Below are 22036 nucleotides of genomic sequence, written 5' to 3'. Positions count from 1 at the left end.
ATATGAATTTTCTATAAGAAAATAAAAAAAAACAGAGACCGAAGCATGAAAATGCTTTAATGTGGTTGTCATTTTTTCACTCAAAACACAAAAATAATAAATTTTTTTTTTTTTGTTTGTGTTCAATGTCTTCCCAGAGGCTTCCAAGAGAAAAGGAACAATATGATATTTCAGGATTAAAAATAAGAATAAAGAATTTTTGGTTTTGTTTTTCTGTTTTTTATTTTTAAGGAAAATTGTTGCCCTTATTTAACATTGCTTTATACCATAGACATAATAATATGTATGACAGCAAACAAATGTATATGTCAATAATAATAATATGCATTTAAAACTTTTATGTGTCTACGTATGTGTGCATGACAATTCAAATTTAAAAGTTTTCCATTTATTTTCAATACTAACTTTCAAAATATGCTTTGGCATAAATTTAATTTCTATTTCGTTTTTTTTTGTTGCGTCTATTCCATAATAACTTTATCAAACGATTAAAATTCTCATTTCCATATTCTCTTGCTCTTATATTTATCATACTTTGTTTGTACCTTTTGAATATCTTTAATCCGAAAATAGAAAATTCACCTCCGTTTTGAAAATTACAAAAGAATTTCAGATATATACAAACATTTATATATCTACGTCTTTATATGTGTGTTTCTTGTGTATTTATAAGATTCCATATACGTTCTGCAAAAGGACTCTATTTCTGTATATCACTTAAGTTAAAGAACACGATTTTATTACTTTTATTGGAATTCTTTAGTGAACAAAAAGAAAAAAGTTCATTGGTTCACCTTTTTTATTCTTTTTATTTATTTTACTCTTCTTTCATTCATTTCAAACAAATTTGCTTATTTGTTTTACTCTTGTCGTTCATCCGTTTGTTTAGAAATTTTGTACATTCTTTGAGGTAGAAAGTTGAAATTTAGTATGAAATGAATCTTTTAATAAACTATTTCTTCAAAAGAAATTGTTTACTACAATTTATTGTCAATTACCTTTTCGAAAAGTCACAAGCATTTTTGAAATCTTTCAAACGCAAAAAATGTTAATTATTTAAGTAAATTTTTTCTAGATATTAACAATTGTATGGAATAAGTTTTATTATAAAATTTGAAAATTATTTTTCTTTTAGACGTTAAATGGTTTATAAAAATTAACAAATTGTTTGTATTATCAGAAACAGAAATGTTTGCTACCACCTTGCCTTTCAATATCAACAACAAACTAAATGTCTTTCAAAATATTCAACATTAAAATTCGCGAATTTTCCTTACTTTACCAAAATTCATTAAGAAAATTAAATTATTTATACTCAATTAACTAATTAGTCGTCAGATTCGAACGTTATGTTAATACTTTTTTCTTACATAACTTAGTAAGAAAAAGCTACTTTAATACATCCTAAAACTATGCAATAATAATGACATATTTTAAAATAAAAAAAATAATTTAAACACAATTTATAATTTTTTTTATGAAGGTGTTTTCATTGTTCCAAGCAAATGTGCTACTTTAAAAACCACTGTTTTAATTCGAAATATATTTTATTCTCTTGCTTATTTTTCGGTTGACTTTAGGTATAACTATAAGAATTCCTTTACAATATTGCCTTTTACAGTTAGTTATATTCATCTGAAGATACATACATATTGCATGCAGATAAAATAAAAAAAAATTACAAAAGAATTTTCCAGATCGAAAAATACAAGAAGCAGCATATTTTGTAGTAAAAAATTAACAAAAAATAAAAAGAACAAAAATTATAACAATGAACAAAAAAAAATAAGAACAACAACAATAACAATGACAACGACGTGAAAATAAAGTGTAATTGCAAAAATATTTTTCTCATCAATAAAATTCCATCACATCTTATGAAGTAAGAACGTGTCATTTATCAAGTTTTCTTTTATATAACAATATTAAGAGTTCTTTAATTTTTAGTATATTATACAGCAAGATGGGGGGAATTTGTTCTCATAATATTTGTTCACCCGTATACAAACATATGTACTTTTAGATCCTTATTTTTGCCAAGAATAAGAAGTTTCCCTTCAACAATTTTTTTTGCATTAGGGAATTATTCTTTCATACGAACATTTTACTATAACACAATATTAAAATGTTCGTGTGAACTATATTTACTAAATTGCATATAATTTTTTTTAATTCAAGATCAACGGATCAACAACGTAAAAGGGCTACACAATGTGTTATTTTAGAATTTCATGTGGCATTCATTAAACTTGCTTCCAAGTAAAATTAACAACTTATACACAACATTGCATGTGCTATTTAGCTTAACAATATTATCTTTTGTGTTTAAAGTTGAAGGTAATGAACAATTTCAGATGTCAATAGTATAAACCTTGATTAAAATTTAAGGTTATAATTTCATTAATATCAGAATTTGTACTGATTATGTTTATTCAATTAAATTATTAAATTTCAAAAGATAAATGATAAAAATCTATCCGGCATGAATTTGAACCCAATGGTCAATATTTCTTGAAATTGAATTTGCTATAGCCGTATGCATAGTTTTCCACTCTTTATGCATTTTTACGTTTTTTTTTACAAAAATTAATTTTAAAATTATTTATGAAATGATTTTCTTCCTAACATTCTAACAAAAGTAAAAATTCTAATAAATAAAGTTTTTTTTTGAACTTTTATTTTATGCATTATTTAAAGATACAAAGTATCCTTAAAAACTTTCATACTTTCTTAATAATTTATATTTTATTATTAAAAAAACATTTTTTTTATATAAAATTCTTAAACATTTTTCTTTTTAAAACACTTAATTAAAAAAGTTTTAAATATTTATTTTTTTTTCACAAGTACGTTCGAAATTACTTTAAATTCGTACTAAATACATTAAAATGTTTTTTTTTCATTTTATACACTATTAAATTAATTGATTATTATTATTTAAATTATTTAAAATAGCTATTTAATTTTGAAAATACTTTTTTCTTTCGTTTCTTAATAAATAGTTAATATTCATTTTGTGTATTTTAATATAATATTTTAATAATTTTAATTGTATATAATAATATAATATGATTTGGATCAGAGTTTAAAAAAAAACAGCCCTACTATATATAGCCTATTACAATATACTGGATTTAATTTCTAAAAAAATTTTTTAGATAAAAAATTTACAATTAAACTTTTTATTTAATTTGAAAGATTATTTTCTTATTTTGTGGGGAATTTCATATGTTCATGAAATATTTGTTATTATATAATATATAAAATATGTTCATTCATTGTAAGTTTTTGTAAATATGTATACGAAATATTTTCAAAATTAGGTAGATAATATTATTTTAATTGTTACCTTATTTATATTTTGGCATATTAAAAAAAAATCCTTAAAGCTATTATTATTATTATTAAAATGTATGTATATATGTTTGTATAATTATTTATATGATATTATTTAAAACTGAAACAGAACATTATATTTACTTTAAGAACATTACGGATTAATGGCAATTTTCAAAATAATAGGTAAATTAATAATTACAGTAAAAATTGAGAATAATTTAATGAAAGTATTAAAAATTTGAAATTGACGTTCGTTGTATAAAAAATACATATACGTATACAATATAAAAATTGAGGGTCAAGTTAATAAAAAAGTGTTGTGAATTACAAAATTTTATGTTACTTTTCCTTTAAAAATTTTTAAAAACGTACTAAATCACCAAATAGAAACTACATGATTAAGGAATGATATTAAAACTTCTAAGTGGCTTTTAAGAGAGACTTTAATTTTTAAAGTTGAACTGTGCCGGAGAGTGCAATTGTACTCTTTAACTGATTTAAATATAATACAATCATAATCTTTTAATTTTTGAACACAAAACTCTCTAAACACATTCTTTCTGAAAAAAAAGGTTTAATTGAACTATTTAATTGGTAATAAACTATGCACTCTAGGAACCAATATTTTTTAATAAAAAGCTACATTTAAATTCGGTTCTTGCATGCAAATGTAAAATATTTTATACTTATATTTTATACTTAACTTTTATACTTATATTTTATAGATATTTTACTTTAATTCAGATTTTATTCCAAATTAAAACTTTATCAAAATAATTCACAATGTTTACAATATTTTTATTTAATTCGATTCATATGAAATTTTAAATTCACTTTATTTTCGTATAATTAATACTTTGTTGATTTTTTTTTAATTACACGAGCATTAAAAAATACTCCTTTGTCAACGAAACCCTCAAAATAGAAAAAAAACCTTACATTGATTTTTTTTTGTTTAAATTAAGCTAATTAGTGAAATAATTCGAGACTTTTCTTCCAAATTAAATCATATTTCCAGAAAAAAAAAGTTAAATCGTACATTAAAAATAATAATTATAAAATAAAATTTTTCACAATAATTAAAATATACCTTTTGTAACAATGAAAAGCATTCAATTTCAAAAGCAAAAAAAATAATATTAACAATTAAATTTTGACATGAAATAATTTTGAGTATAAAATACCCACGTAAAAAAATGGGATGTAGGTGTTACAAATGTTTTGTGTTTTGTGTTTTAAATTTTTTTGAGAATTTTTATTATTAAATATATATTTTTTTTGAAAATATTTACTTGTATGCCAAAAATGTTACAGATCAACCTTAATTATCGAGTTAATTTCATTTTAAATGAATAAATTTCAATCAAAGAAAAATAAAATATTTCCGAATAAAATGAATTTTACATTGAAATTTAAGATAATGAGCAATAAATTCATTTCTCTATAAATATTATATGTTAATCAATTATACATCCATTAATTAAGTTTTATATCAAAAATTTTAAAATAAACTGAATGTTAAATTAATTATTTTAGAGCAGAATTTTTATTTCAAACTACAACCCTAATATTTATTTTCATGTAGAAAATATTGTAATAGAATTATTAAACTTTATACGTTTAGGTTGACATACGCTCATTATATTCTATTTAAAATTAATCCCAAAAGTTTTAGAAAATCCTTTTCAGTGCAACTTTATATTTTAAGAAGAATTTAATAATGACTTATTTCAGGAAAATTTAATAAAATATTACTATAAATAGAACATCAGAAACCCACTTTAAATATCTGAAATAACTTTTTCAACACAGATTCAAGCATTATTTATTAGGACATAACATTGAAAACAATCTTCAATTAAATTAAAAATTTTAAAGAGTCAAACAAGATATTTCTAAATTTCATACGCAATTGCCATATTACAAAAATTTAATTTTCAATTGTAACTTCAAACTTAAATTATTCTCAATTATAATATTTTCTCGTTTTCATTTATTTTTTTAATTAATTGGTTCTTTTATTATAATTTCTTATAAAAATATTTTTTCAATAATACTTATGAAGTCTATTTAGAAGACTTTATGAATCTTTTATATTCTTAAAACTTTTACCATTAATATCTTAATATTACAAATTATAATTTTTAAAATATTTTAACACAGAAAATTTTATTCAAAGTACTCATTTTTTCAATACGTAATAGATGCACTCAAATGGAGTTTTTAATAAAATCCTTTTTTATGGTATTACTCATCCGAAAACTTTTTTTTTACGTTATCCTTTTTAGTTAAAAAAGTTTCATTTCCTTTCTTTTTCTTTCGTATGAAAAGAATTGATTATAAGGAAACGGACCCTTAAATGATTCCAAATTCTAACATTTCAATTAACATGTTGTGTTCCATTAAGTGTTAAAGTTACGCGGGTATAAAAAGATTAGAGAAATTGAAAAAAACCTTTAATAAATGGATTTTCTTTAGATAATTCACTATTCTAATAATGTAGATCTTAAGAACTAAAAACAGATATGAAAATATTGCCAAAGAAGTCATTCAATTCCTTATTAAAATAATATTTTAATTTTAAAAAATCAGTCATTTTTTTAACTTTCAAAATATATTAAAAAATAAGTCTCAGACAGAAAGATTTTGATCAAAAAATTAAATGAACATTCGGTCCTATTCCATTCCCTTAATCCTTTTCGAAGATTATAAAAGTGGAGAGAGGTAAATTAATTTTTCAACTTGGAAAAAAAGCGACAACATTCAGCTAAAAATTCGAAGTAGTTTTCTATATTTTTTGAATTTTTAGGAAATTGTTAACATTAGAATAGAAAAAACAACACTGTTTTGATTTTGTATTTTTTTAACATTCTGAAAATTTGATGACTTTGAACGAAACATTCTGTATATAGGTTATACGAGTACATATAAAAAACGGGTACTTAAAAATAAATTTAATATAATATATATATTATATAATTATGTATGTATAGTTATATTTAAATTTATAATTTATATAAAAATTTATCTTTTATTTTTTATATAATCATAAAAATTATCATTTTATCTATTATAATGATAATATTCAGCATCACCTAATCTAACTAAACCAAAGAAACTTTTCGATGTACCTAATATGGCACTATGATCCTTATACATATCTTTTAAATGTATTGTATCACCTTTAATTAAATAAATAACACCACTTGTATAACAAGTATTCGCCTTTTCTATATTATCATTTGGTATTGTTAAAGAGCATTGTATAAATGGTTTTCCATTATGATAAATCCAATAACCATTACGTTCCTTATTGTTATGATAGAATATTTGCGCATATATATAATATATTCCTGGTACTTGAACTGTTACAATACCATTTTGAACGGATGGTAATAATCCTTGTTGATGTTGTATATTTGATGTTGTTGATTCCATTTGTATATTTTCAGCATCAATTCTAGATGATAGATGTTGATGATGATGATGATGATGGTGTTTTTGATTATTTAAATTTATAAGTTGATTTTTTGATGACCATGGTGATATTGTTGGTAAATATATACTATTCTCAAAATCTCGTTGATGATTTAATAAAACTTCATCATCTGAAATATAAATTAAAATTAAATAAATATGTAAAGGCAAATTTTTCAATAATAAACACATTCACAATAATTTTATATCGAAACGTAAGAAATTCCCCAAATAATTTTGTAATTTAAAACTATTAAATTTTAAAGAAACTTTTAAGGAAAAATTAAGTCACAAATTATAGGTGTTTCTTAAATATTTGTTACTATATTAATACAATGCATCAAACTATGAACTTTCTATGGATCTATTTATGTTACATATTTTGTTAATCGTTGTTTCAACATTTTCAATTACAAATGAGATCATTGTAAATTTATCATCCAGCATTCTATGCTACTCACTAATTTTTCACTCAGTTCTTTTTTATTCAGGATATTTTATTATTCTCTAACTCCGTTTTATTTCATACTCATGAATTACAAATATTTTAACTTTTTGTAACAAACTTTAAAGATTCTAATACATTCGATATTGTGCTCCATTATAGGTTTAATGGTTCTACTAATTTCATATTTTATTTTAGCTGTGGGTTTTATTTCAAACAGATCCCTTTTTGAAATTTGTGCTTATATAAAATTTTATATTCTGAACATAACTAAAGAACGCTTACAATTTTGATGTTACAATAAATTTACTCAAACTACTTAAATTTACCTCGTTCAACTTCTGATTTTCAAAATTACGCAAAATTGTGAACTCAAGCTAGTCAAATAACAATAAATAATTTTTATTCTAAAATCGAAAAATAAAACAAAGTTCTGATCTAAATCCTTAATAGTATATAAATAAGGAGTGGCCGTTAAACAATAAAACATAATAAATAATATATACCTCACCTTAAATTATAAAAGTATTTTCAAAATACATAAATTTTTTTCTAAACCCATGTCTCAGGTATGAAAAGAAGGATGAAATGAACTAAAGGATAAGAATAAATGAATTTCAAATTAAGTTTTTTTTCTATATAACAAGTTGTTGATCTTTTGAAAGTATATATTCTACTGCATATTTTATATTATGTTTTCTAACCTACAAGATTATATAAAAAAGATAACATGTAGGTACTTAACAAAAATATACGTATAGCTATATAATTTATTTCTATGTACCTACTTCTTATATTATAATGCTTGTTTTTTATAATGAAAACTATGAGGCAGCATAATTTTTGTATAAGGAATATAAATAAATATAAACCATAACAAAGTAGGAAGAGGATTATTTATAAAGAGTCACCGTAACAAGGATAACCTCACTATTGTACCCAAATGTGAGTAATTTTTTTTTACATTTACATATAAAAGAGGAAGAATCATGCTAATGTTATTTACTATGTTGAATTTTTTGTAAACTATTTAATGATATGGGAGTAAATTAAATTTAATTATACTGATTTGCAAGAGCTAGCATTTGCATATGTCTCTTGAAACATGAAAAAAAACCATAGTACAAATTCATGCATTTTCGAATTAAAAATTTTTCTATTTTATATAAACGCACAATTTTTGAGCACAGAAGGCATGATCATCCTTACCAATATAAAAATGGCGATAAAATTTTAAAAAATTTTCTTTCAAAAGCAGAAATATTAAAAAAAAATAATAAGCTGAAAACTTTATGTATTTCTATAAGAGCATAAGTTAGTTAAAAATTATCAAATTATCATTTAAGTATCAATCTTGATTAGGATCATCACATACATAAGTAGCATGATAAAAATATCACATGAATCTTATCTACACTCACAACTCAGACAAATTTAAGAAGTCCTTGAAAAAATTGTGAATTCTATTAATAATGTTTCTACAAACCAGGGGAAATAAGCACAAATCTTTAATGTACCCCTTATTTTATGCAAAAATATGGAATCAGTGAACTTAATGCTTATTGCATTTTTATCAACTCATGCTCTCCTAAAGTTATGCAATATTTTCCAATTTCGGTTAGGATACAGAAAAATAAATTGATATTAGTACTTTTGCACTAAGAACTTAAAATATTTCTCACCAATAATTCATACAAAAGGAGTACCTAAATGTCTGTAGTTTTAAATTTTAAATAATTAAGGTGAAAATTTATGTCTTGTGTAACTAGCACCGGCAAAGATGAATTTAATGAAATTAATATACACTTATATTATGTAATGTTATTTTTCGAATTTTGAAGCTAAAACCATAGCCTTAAGAGAAATTTAAATCCTAAAAGAAATATTAATTATGTTAATTTAAAAATAATTCGTAAATCATTATGGGGTTCATTAAGAAATTGTTTTATAATAAAGGTTATTTTACCAATGAATTAATATCATTATATAAAAAATTGTTCTCATGTTCTTAATAAAATTCAAATAATAAGTATACTAAAAAAAATGAAAATTAGAATATTTCTTTGTTAAATCATAAAATTAATTAAGGAAATATTTTTTATAACATTATACAAAGTTGCGAATAAATTGTAAAATAATTGCAATTAAGCAAATTATCAAATGAATAGGAAAAGGTGTTAAGAGAGGACTATTTAGCCATATAAAATTACAACAAACTTAACTTTATTGAAAAAAATATCAGAAATATTAATGTTTTCTTGTATACTTCTTATTATGAGAAGGGAATCACTAAATCGGGCTTATGACTTGTATCAATCATTTTGTGTTAACAATAATAATACATAGTTAAATTTAAACGAAAAATATCACCATCATTCAATAAGTGATTCGTTTCTCAATTCTTTCATGCGTACTTACAATAGTTTTAAAAAAATAATCTCGTAAAAAACGATAATAGTATAGCTACAAAATTTCATTACTAAATTCTCATATTTTATTTAATAACTGCAACTTTCATAACACGTAAAATTTACTATATTAATATTAGTATTAAGATAGCTTATAATCTAAAATGACACGGTCGAAACGAACACTAAATTCCAGTACATTTCATGTATAATAATTTTTTTTTCAAGGATAATACATTTATTCCAATTTATACAATTCGGCCTAAAATTAAAAAAAATTCTGATGTTCATTAGTCCTTAAAAAACTAATTAAACAAACAACACTTTTTTCCCTTTTCTTTTTAAAATTATTGGAGTAATTAAAATAAAACAGTTTTTTTTTGTTATACTTAAAACTCACTTTTTGCGTAATATCCGTAATTTTACATTTGTAAAAAAGAATTTGTGCGTTTACATAAATTTCAAAAAATAAAAATTTTTTGTAATTTTATAATGCTAACGATTCCATAAAATATTTCGAAAACAAAATAAAATCAAGGAAAAAAAACTCATTAAGCACTTCTTAAATCATTGAACCTTGAATTATAATCAAAAATTAACAATTTCTAAGAAATTATTCAATAAGTCTAGGATCAAAAGAGAATAATTTCATACTTTTGTGAAAACACAAAAAAAATCCATTTTGAATAGAGATGAGCAAAATAAAAACAAAAAAAAAAGAGAAATGAGATTTTCAAAGAATCTTTTCTTATTGTATAGAAACATAATAAAATGCGAGGGATTCTGAAGAATCCTTGAACTTGTTTATATCTTTTAAATAAGGCATATGAAAAAACGCTGCCCGAGGGCCACATAGAACATCTAAATACTACATTTCCAGCCCACACACACTTTTCAACAAAATGTTTGCCAAAACAAAGTTAATAAATTTAAGAAAATTGATTTTTGCTCGCGTACAATATTACACAGTATTACAAAAAATTCTATATAATTATGACAAACACACAAAAACATAACAAATAATTTGCCAAATTTGGACGTATGTTTCCGATGGCAAATGATAATTTGAAAATTATAATAACCTTATGAATACATTTTTGCATATTTACAGAAAATACATTGATCTTGAATTATGCGTAACATCAAATATAAATGTTCAACCGCATTTTATAAATTTTTTGTATATTTAAAGACTTACCACCCACAATTCAATAGAAAATTTGGCCCGTAATATAACAAGAGTTTGAAATGCCTTTTTTAAATTTCCCTTATTTTCTGTTTCGATTTTTACAAAAATCATTTACTGACCACCACATACAAAAATATGAATTAACAAATAATATTTTTTTTTACCTTTGTTGGAAATTTCTCTGATGGGTAAACGATTCAAATTAAAATGAGCAGCAATTATATTTAGATTTTTCCTTTCCTGATGGTATGTATATAATTTTCCTAAAATAATAAAAAAAAATTACTTAAATTAAATGTGTAAAAAAAATTACAATCGAACTTGAAAAACATAAAAGATATTTAAACAAAATTTCAAATAGTTTCCGAAAAAGCACTTTGAAAAATATTCCAACTCCTCGATTAAAATATAAACACTTTTAAGGAGAAAATAAACCAATTTAAGTAGAGACTATTAAATTAAAATTAAACAAGAACATTTTTTGTCAAAGTATTTTTTCTAACTTCACATAATAAATGAGAACGTTTTAAATTATAAACAATATATTTTTGACGCACAATTTATTGGAAGCCTCGAATAGGAAAAAATAATCTCACATGTATCGGGGGAGTCACAAGTTTTGATTACAATAAGGTTAACTCTCTTTTACATCTAATTACAATTGGGAAAATAAATTTAATAGGGGTTTGATTCTGAATACTGAGTTCTGGGGGAACATGAGTATTCGGCATTTTTTCAAACAAATTTGTGTAACAACATTTATAATCAATTAAAATTTAAGAGTTGAATGCTTGTCACTCATAAGTCACTTTGTATAACATCTCCAATTTATTGTATGTAACATATATGTAATACATCTACTATTAAAGCATATACCATATAGTTTTAGTTATAGTAGTATACATACAATATTTTTTTTTAAATTTAGAAAAAGTCACGTCATTATCCTTTACTTACCTGTCCTATAACGATGATTCTGATTTAATATATTTTCTTCTCCATTTTTAATTTTTATATATTTTCTTTTATTTTTCTGTAATACGATATTATCTGTTCCTCCTGATGTTGTTGATGGTGTTGTTGCTTGTTTATTGATATCATCATTTTCAACAAGAGTATGCATTCTCTTTTTATGGGTATTGTAAGGATATAATACATAATCATGGTATTGATGATCCTGATGTTGTTGTTGATGATGATGTTGATTATGATTGTTGTGTTGTTTATTTTTTCCAGATATTGATAATATTTTTGATTTATGTTTTACTTGAGGGTCTTGTGCTTTAATATTTAATAAATTTAAATCATCCATTTTCTTATGATGATGTTTAATACTACTTTCAATATTTTCTTCGTTAATTGCTTTCAAATCTTTTAAATGGAATTTTGATAATGGACTGAAAATTATTTAAATAGAAAATAAATTAAATGTTACATATACGTACATATTTAATTATGTTTTCTGTAATTGTACCAAAGGTACAAAACTTACACTTCATCATCAGCATTATCATTTTTATCAAATTTCAATTCCAATTTCGCTCCAACTTTTTTAGTATCTTTATTGTGTTCTTTATTGTGTTCTTGAGAATCATTTCTGTTATTTACAATTCCCGAATGTTCATCTTTTTGCTCAGTTTTTAAACCATTGAGGTGAGAAACCGATCGCGTTCGTCTAAAAAAATATTATAAAATAGATTAAAAAGATTTTATGTTAGGTTGGTGAAAGGATTCAGTGAAATTAAACCAATTTCAAGTCATTTAAAGTCATTAAAATTTTGTTGCTTGGTTATTGTTTTACTATACATTTGTGTATTTTGAAAACATTGCCAATGTGTATTGCAATAATAAGAAAGCAAGGAATACGAAAATAACCCAAACCATTATATTTAAGGTTTTGCATTTAAGAGGAAGCTTTGTTAACAAAACCCATTGATGCAGATTTAAAGATTATGCGTCTTACGGTTGAATATTATTACAGTTACGCAGTCTCGCAGTTTTCACGATATGGGTTTTTCAATGGCACGACATTTTCTTTCAAAACATAAAAATTTTATTAAAGTACTATAGCCCACAAACCGTTTAGATTTGAGATCTATTTCGAAATATCTCCATTCGATCTTACCCTTTACAGAATCTTCATATATATGGAAATTCGTTATAAATTTTTTGTAAGTACAAATGTGCTATCTAACTAAAATTCTTTAATCATCTTTTACAATACTTTAGAATGATTAAAATTTTTATAAATTAAACAAAATTTTCAACTCATCTACAAAATATTACTTTATATAATAAATATTACTAACTTACCGCTTTTTAGCTACAATAAATTTTTCATAATCATCAAATAATTTATCACCATTATCTTCATCAAGATGTCCACTATCACTATCATCATCATCTTCTTCATCATCATCATAAGTTAAATCATCGTCATCATCATCATCATCGTCATCATCATAGTTACCACTTCCAGTTTCTAAATCATCATCTTCTTTTGAATGATTTTTATTTGTGCTGTGTTTTGCATCATCATAATCATGTGAATCGAATTCTAATTGACTTAATAATTGACCTTCATCTTCATCTGAATCATTATCGTCATCAGGGTCATCTATTAAATCATCATGATTTGCATACTGAAAAATAAAAAACAAAAAAAAAATACACTAATCATGTCAATTCACCTATAATTGTTCAGTTATGCTAAATGTGAATTTATAACTTAAAAATATCACTATCAAATTGGTTACTCAAAAAACAAAATGGCGTCAGATAGAAAATTGTATGAAATTTACAAATGGGATAATATTAAAAGAAATTGCTATATTTACTGATTCAAATTAAAATTGTTTTAATATTACTATTGACAATCCTTCAAAGGAAAACCTGATTTTCGAGTACAGAAAACATAAAGAGTATCGGATTTTTAAAGAAATTTTTTTCGCACAATAACACCTCATCATGTATATCAGTTGTTCCTTTTGTAACATTTACATATATTGTATCCCCGAAAAGTAGCAATACTAAGTCAACAATGGAATAAACATACCGACTCAAAAAAGTAATTACGTAAGTTTTAAATAAATTAGACGAATTAGAAAGCATTTTATTAAAAATATTTTCTACTCGCATATGGAGAAATTGAGGCAATAATTGAAGACTAAATTTTCATATATCGAAAATTTGGATTGATTGTAAAAATTACAATACAAATGTCATCGAAGTGCAAATAGTTATTAATATCATGAGAATAGTAATTTAATATTTTGTATAATACGAGGCTAACATAATATATTACATGTCAATCGTTTAAATACTAGATTATTTTTACTTGTTTTATTACAAGCTTCCAATAATAAGCGCATTACAACCCAAATTAAAGTCGAAAACTCGAATATAAAGAAAATTCATACTTTTAAATTTTATATTAACTCTGCCTCTGTTCTCCAGATTTTTTCTATCACAAAACCTCCGAAGTAACACCAATGAACAACAATATCTGCACTATGGTGATATATACCACTATGATATACAATATGCGAATATCTAATAAAAAATTCATCATTTTTATAAGAAAGCAAAATTCGCAAATCCAAAATTATTTATTCAAGGTCATATTAAGGTCGTAATTTAACAAAAAAATGAAATTATCCAAATTATTAATAATTTATAGCAATTTTTTTATAAATTAAATTTTTTTTTATTTAAAATTTTTAAAATATTTCAAAATATATTTCAATTAAATTTATAATATCGGAAAAACCAATAATTCCTATAAATCCATCTGTTGATCGTCTAATAAAAAGATGAAAAAAAAATATATAAATGAAATGTCGAATACATGTGTGAAGTTGCGCCAACGTAATTCAACTTTTTGTTTTTCCTCTTTAAATTAAAAAAAAATATATATTTTCAATTTCCATAAATACATACATAAATATGTGTTTCATTCATATACATGCATATATAAATTCCCAGTCTTAAAATTTTTGAAGAGAATAAGAAATATTCCGCCGTAAATGCTTTTTAATACGCACATCAAAGAGCGGCCACTTATTTGAAAAGAAAAAATCAAATATGATTTAAATGTTTGGCACACGACATAAAGGCATATTAAATTTTGTCAAATTAATCCTAAGGCGACGATATGTGATATAATAACATATAACATATATACGCGCATATGTACCTGAAAACAAAAAAATTTCATAAAAATAAAATAACATACAGAGGCCGCACGAAATTAGCAACAAAAACATCAATATAAGAAAAATTTTAATACATAAGAAGGCGTCAAAATGCCTTCTTTTAATGATTTTCTTACATATTTTGTTAACCTCCTGTATTCTTCTTTGGAGCCAGACAAAAAAAATTCAAAAAATTGCAACCATTTTGCAAATTAGCTAAAGAATGAAAGGCTATTGAGGTGTAGTTTTTGAAAATTTTTTATTGACGCATCTTTAATCAATTTTTATTTATTTTTCCTTCAAAATATTTTTAGGCTTTGTGGTGGTGGCAAAACAAAAATGCATTTTTCTTCAATCAGACAAAAAAAAAACTTAATTGATTAGACTACGAGTATATGCAATTATATACAAAAATTGAAATGCCGTCAAATATTCTGCCGCGTTTAAGACTATGTTTAGATGCTTCAAAATAAAATAATACATGTATGTATGTAGGTACGTTGGTATGTAAGAAATTACACAAATTGCAAAAATTTTGCGGCGAAAATTAAACAAAATTCTGAAAAACAAATTAAATAAAAAAAAAGAATTGGTAAATTAGTACGTTTTTTCACACATATGCACAAAGCAAACAAAAATACTCGTATATTTATATGTATGTACATATGATTTGCTAAAAACACCACTCTTTCAGAAATTTATGATTGAAAATAAAATATAAATATTTGAAAAATAAAAAACCAATTTTATTTTTAAAGAAAAATTTAAAATCGTCATTTTTCGTTAGTATAGGGTAGTTCGGGTTTATATCGCATTCAGTGGACGAATTATTTTTGAATTTTATAATCCAATTTGGCTAATTGGACAAATTATTCCTAGTATTTTCGTTAAAATAAAATCGCAACTAATATAAAGCTCGTTCCAGAGATTATAAGCTATTAAAGCTCATTCCAAAGATTAAACTATTAATTCAGCTCATAAGAATTCAGCTGTCGATACTGATAGATTGTATGTATACATACTTATACATACTTAGTTTTACTGCTGTAACAAGGTGGTAGATGTTTAAGCCAAATTAACACCAAATTAAAGTTGGGATTATCCGTATTTAGATAAACATTCAAAGTTTGATCCAGTTTGGACAAAAAAAACTGCTTTTAAAAGTAATTTAATATTGGAAAAGCATATACCGGATTCTGATTAAGTTGAAGTAAAAAAATTGACATGAACACTTGAACTCGATAAGTTCAAATTTATTTTTATTCTTTCGAATTTTTTAAAAAATCACTTAAAATATTTGAAATTAATAATTTTATTTAAATGCCCAAAAATTTAGAGCAAGAAGCGCTGTTTTTTTTTAAATCATTAAAAATTTTTACTCATATAATTAATTGACTTCATTGGAACCTTCAAAACAAAATACTATTCTTTCCACAGACTTCATGTTTAATAAGACATAATCAGATATTTTTCTTTAAAACCTTACCTAAATATTATAATACCATGTATATTTTGTATAAGAAAATTAAATGAAAAATTTTATAATAAAATAAACAAGCGAGAAAAAAATTGTTAGTTTTATTCTATATAGAAAACTAAAATTCAATTCGATTTATGTACCATTGTTGCATATCCACGTTACACATAATTTGTATAATATTGATTATCAATTATTATAGTTTAATGTTGCTTTAATAAAGTCATAACTCAAAAGTAAAGAGAAATTAGCTCTGGTTGTGAAAAGAAAGTTATAAGATATAAACCACGATTTACAACGTTTGTTTCTCAATTTATTTTTGAAAAATTTGTGTGAATTCAATTCAATGTTATTCATGGAAAACCTCTTTGACCACAGAGAACCATTTCGTAGAGGAACTCTCTTTCATTTCCAGTAATTAAAGTTATGGAGTACTAAATACTAACATTTAAAGCAAAGTATTCAAAATTCAATATAGTTGTAAAAAAATCTTAAAATTTTTTTCATCCAAAAATAAATTAACCAAAGATTAACACAGTATGAGAACATATAAATTTAATGCTAAACTATTTTGACTAACATTTACATTTTATACAAGTCATTAAGTACAATTCCGTATCATAATATAGAATACAGTTTAATAATTGCGTAGCGCGTTTTAATCATATTTGAGTTGCCTTAACCGCGCCATATAAAATTTGCTATTGTGATTGCAATTTTAAATTGTGACGTAATTTTTGTTTATTATGATAATATTCTTAATATGAATTAACAATGAAATTTTAAAAATTTTCTTTTTATAGCGTAATTAATTGAAATTTTCCAGTTGATGAATAAATTTTCGCTACCTATTACATACATACATACATGCATATTAAAAATTTACGAATTCATTATTTATAGATTTTTATTATTCTCTGTCATTAATATTATTTTGATGTATTGTTATTTATTTATTTTTTTTTCAGTATAAATTATTTATGTCTGCCCCATTAAAATTATAATCTGAATAAAGAATAATTTTTGTTATTAAGATTAAAAAAAATTATGTATAACTACATACATACATATGTGATTATAGTAAATTTTGCAAAACAATACATTCAGGCTCAAAAATTCACAATAGCAATCACAATGTATACATACTTAAATGTACATATGAACGTATAAGACTGCCTCATGTCCATTGTGAATTTTTGATATGCAATATCAAATATGTACTTAATAATATTGCTTTCTAAAACGATTTAATAATAACTGTCTTGAAAAGTATTTTCAAAAATTACCGAGTTTTAAAAGACACCACAATATGGACATGTTAAATCAATTTTCAAGTAAGTTCAAATAAAATAAGAAAAGCAAATATTTTGTATAAATCAACTTGATACTGCCGCCAATCATTAAGATATAAATATTAAGGAAGATCTATTGGGTTTTAGAATTGCTATGCATATTTGAAATTAAACTAAATCAGGTATTTGCGTAGGTCGCTAGTAAATTTAGTTGGGCAAAAATTTCTTTGTAGAAATAAGTTAATAGTAATCTAAACCTAATATCTACCTTCTATATACATATAATATTTAAGTATTCTCATTTTTTGCAAAATGCTGGCCATAACATACATTTATGCTATATATATTTGGTTTGTTTATGAAAAATGCCCACTGGCACGAAAGAAAAAATCAAATGAATTTTCTAAGCTAAAAATAAAATTATATGTATTTTTCTAATTCCATGTTTATTACCATTAAAGAATATTTCAGTCTAGCTATATATTAAAATATACAGCAAAATATATCCTTGAGAAATTAATACGATAATTCTTGTTCGGTTTTTATGTGTGTTGGAAAAAAAAATTTAAAAGCAAATTACCTGCAACTAAGAAACTTAAAATTCCTCTATTTTATCTTTATAACTTCTATTTTTATCTTTGTAAACAAGTTAAAACAATAGTCAAACTTAAGGATATTGTAACTGTTATACAAACAATCTAATAATACGGTTTTATCATGCACAGCAATTCTTTTAAAGGAATAGATTGATTATATTCTTAAAAAGTTTATGAGTAAAAAAATATTAAATTATATAATCTTTCTGAGCCCTTGAGTCAACATAGAGTAATTTCTCTCAATTAAAGTTCTTCTTGAAACGCCATTTGATAACCTAATTTTAGATATTGCAGCATAGCCATTATATACTAAATTTAGTTCGGGAAAATTATTTATCCGAAAATATTTAATACGAGCAGCACATGATTACCTTGGGTACATGATTGGGAGCCCGATTTCCCTTAAAACTCTTTCGGTTCTGCTTTATAGTAACTCAAACTGCTATATACCGGGAGATTCAGTAATCAATGCATGATGGAAAATGGATAAAATTTTTGTTCGAATTCTCTCACAAAATTTGTACCCTATCAAAGGAAAAATCAATGTGATTTCGTTAATTTTTTTTTAATAATTTTTAGATTAAAGCATTACCAGATCTGTATTATATACTTTTTTATTTAAAAATTCTGAGAAAAAATTAGTTATGAAATATAGTTTAAATATCCTTGCTAATATTCTCTCTGATTCAATCTTAATAACTGTTACATTAAAGGCAACAATTTTTCTACTTATTCTTATTTTTCCTATAAAAGTTTTAAACTCAACTCAGCCTTGAATTTATGTAATTACTATTTAAGTTAGGTACTCAATTACAATTACTGTAGAAAGCATCCCTAATATAGTTTTACTGAATAAATTGCTAATCCTTTTTTAATAACTTTTATTTATATATTTAATTATTTTTCTTCAATATAAAGAAAATAATTACTATTTGTTCTTTTAGAATAAATAAGTATGCGGCTGTCGATTTTTTAATAAGTAAAATGAATTCTTATGGAATAATTTTTATGATCGCTTTGGAATCTATAATGATTTACATCATTTGCAGTAGAACATATAGTACTTTTCTGGAATAAAAAAAATTAATCTATAAAATATTATTGAAATAATTCTAAATATTTTTATTATTCATAATCATGAAAACTCAATTTATTTTATTATTGATTGGTTTATTCAAATTATATACGCGTGTATGTTATTCCTACATATCTGTGTATATAGGCTAGCCACTATCCTTATATTGGAAAGAATGAAATTTAAGGAAATATTAAGGAAACTGCATTAAAGAACTGACTATGAAAATTTATTTTCAGTAAAATCATTTTTTGAATGTAATCTAATAAAATTTTTCTTTCGACTATATTATTTTTAAATACACAAATATATTTATGATGCATCATACAATTTTAGAGACAAATTGTTAAGCTTAAAATAAAAATTAAATTGGACAATATAATCATTTACAAAATTAGATTTTAAGAAATTGAACTGAGTCTAAAGTTAATTGAACATCCAAAAGGCTCAAAGAAAATTTAACCTTGTATTTCTTAAAAATAATAATTCGTATAAAAAGCTTTACATATATACATATGTATGTCACATATACTTTTCATTAAAATAATGTTAAATTTCAAAATATGATTATAGAAATTTCATTTTCCAAGAATATTGTGTAGGCAGAATATAATATATTTATTTATCCTTTAAATATGATTTTTATTTTCCTAATAATTGCAATATTTCAAAAGAAAATGTAACCATTTTTTTTATATATTTTTAAGAGATTTTCTCAGAAAGGTCAAATCTAAATCAACAAAATGAGCAAATACATAATATTATCAATTAAGACAGTCTTTGGTCAAGCGATTATCTTAATAATAAATGAAAAATTCCAGTAAAATTTTACAAATAACCTAAGGCAGGGTTATTTTAATAAATATGTTAAGTGATGCGAAATTGTTTTTCAAATTTTTTTTATATATTGGAGATGATTTTAATACTCAAGCAGCATAAAAAAAAATTTTAAATATTTTGCAAATAAAAGAAAAATTCTATCAAAATCATATTACTGATAAACTAGAACACTTTTGAAAATTGAGCATATTTGTTTTAATTTATTAAATCCCTTCAGCTGTAATGAATAAAAGAAAAATAGTATTTTCGAGGTTTTTCTAAATTATTTCGAAATATGTAGAATTTTCCTAATAAGCTATTTTGGAATTACTGAAAAAAATTATTGCGGGAACATGTTATATAAGGCCATTGATAACTTTAAAGAGAATATTTTGACACAATATTGTTTTTACTTGAAAAGCTCTTTGTAGCTGAATATCAAATTTATTACTTCTCAAATGTCATTTTGAATACATCATATAAAAACAGTTGGTTAGCCCAACCAACCAAAAACAAAAATCTAAATTCTATGCGATTTAAGCTTTGTACGATAAATATATATAAGCTTTATATATTATATTTACGTGTCAACACCCTTAAGTTTTCTGGGATCGCTCTTATTTAAACTGCAAATATTCTATACATATTATTCTTTCTTATTTTTTATTAATAGAAAATTATCTGTTTGAACTTTTTTCGCTTGTTTTAACATCATGACCTAATAATTTATCATAAATTTAGAGAAAAGTTTAAAAAATGTATACCATAATTAAAATAAACAATACAATAAATCAACTTTAAAATATTGTAATCAATTAAAACATATAATTATTTACAATTCTACAAAATATCGATTAATAAAAGAGAATAAGAGGCCAAAAGAAATTCATTTTCATTTAAAATCAATAAAAGTGCCAAAAATATTCGACAATTGTTTTTTGTTTCTTTTTTATTTTTCTTCCTTTTCCTGTGTTGAACAAAAAATATGTGTACATATTCGAATATGAAAAAAAAGTGAAAATATTACAAATTCTCCTCCATAAAATCTGAGGGAACTTTTCATCAATTCGATCAACCTACGCGTTCATTTGTAAAGCATCTGGGCAATTTATTTATGTTTTCACATCATTATATTTTTTCTGCTTTAATTTTTATAAAGAAGATTTTCATTTTTTAAAAATTGAAAGAAGAAACGAGAAGGCATTCAAATGAAATCAAATAAAAAAATATGATCAGAAACCAAATTAAAGAAAAGAAAATTTTGTTACAGTGAGTATAGGCCCACAACGACAAGTGAAAACTTATATACATAATATGTATATGTATACTTTTATACAAAAATATTGGAAGAAAGAAATTTAATTGGTTTCTCTCATATTACAAAAATGTTTTTACATTTTTAATTTGTTTTTCAAAAAAATAGAAAAATTTGAGTATTTAGACGATTGTTTTTTAAAAATCAGCTGGCATTAATGTCAAATTAAGGACCCTAATAGTTGAATCCCGAGATATTTTCAAAATTGATCATAATTATGCAAGATCTTATACATTTTTATTGTGTTCCTAAAAGTTTTAACTCTAGTCGTAATGCAAAGTTAATTTTAGATAAAGCAATGCTCGTATGTATGTAAAGAAAATATTTTATCGGTCTGTCACTTGTTCACTCGTTTATCACAATTTCGGCTGATTTCAACCGACTTCATAATGACCACAGAAAGGAACCGAA

At 23.4% G+C, this 22036-nt stretch overlaps 1 protein-coding gene across 2 annotated transcripts in view; it reads right to left on the bottom strand.

The window, feature by feature from the left end:
- Positions 1-4573: 4573 nt before the first annotated feature.
- Positions 4574-22036, bottom strand: part of LOC129611087 (protein eiger) — a 54098-nt gene continuing 36635 nt past the window's right edge. The window contains exons 4-8 of one of the 2 annotated variants that reach the window (XM_055524030.1): positions 13172-13500; positions 12351-12533; positions 11816-12255; positions 11023-11121; positions 4574-6947 (exon numbers count right to left, since the gene is read on the bottom strand). In XM_055524030.1, coding sequence (XP_055380005.1) covers positions 6403-6947; positions 11023-11121; positions 11816-12255; positions 12351-12533; positions 13172-13500 — 1596 coding nt within the window. In that variant the 3' untranslated portion in view covers positions 4574-6402. The remainder of the gene's footprint in view (positions 6948-11022; positions 11122-11815; positions 12256-12350; positions 12534-13171; positions 13501-22036) is intronic. The other variant, XM_055524029.1, reaches the window with a different exon arrangement.

Source organism: Condylostylus longicornis, unplaced genomic scaffold, assembly GCF_029603195.1.
Source record: "Condylostylus longicornis isolate FDR11 unplaced genomic scaffold, ASM2960319v2 ptg000048l, whole genome shotgun sequence".
NCBI classification, from domain to species: Eukaryota; Metazoa; Arthropoda; class Insecta; order Diptera; family Dolichopodidae; genus Condylostylus; species Condylostylus longicornis.
The sequence above is the reverse complement of the archived record's forward strand: the minus strand, read 5'-3'. Positions and strand labels throughout refer to the sequence as shown.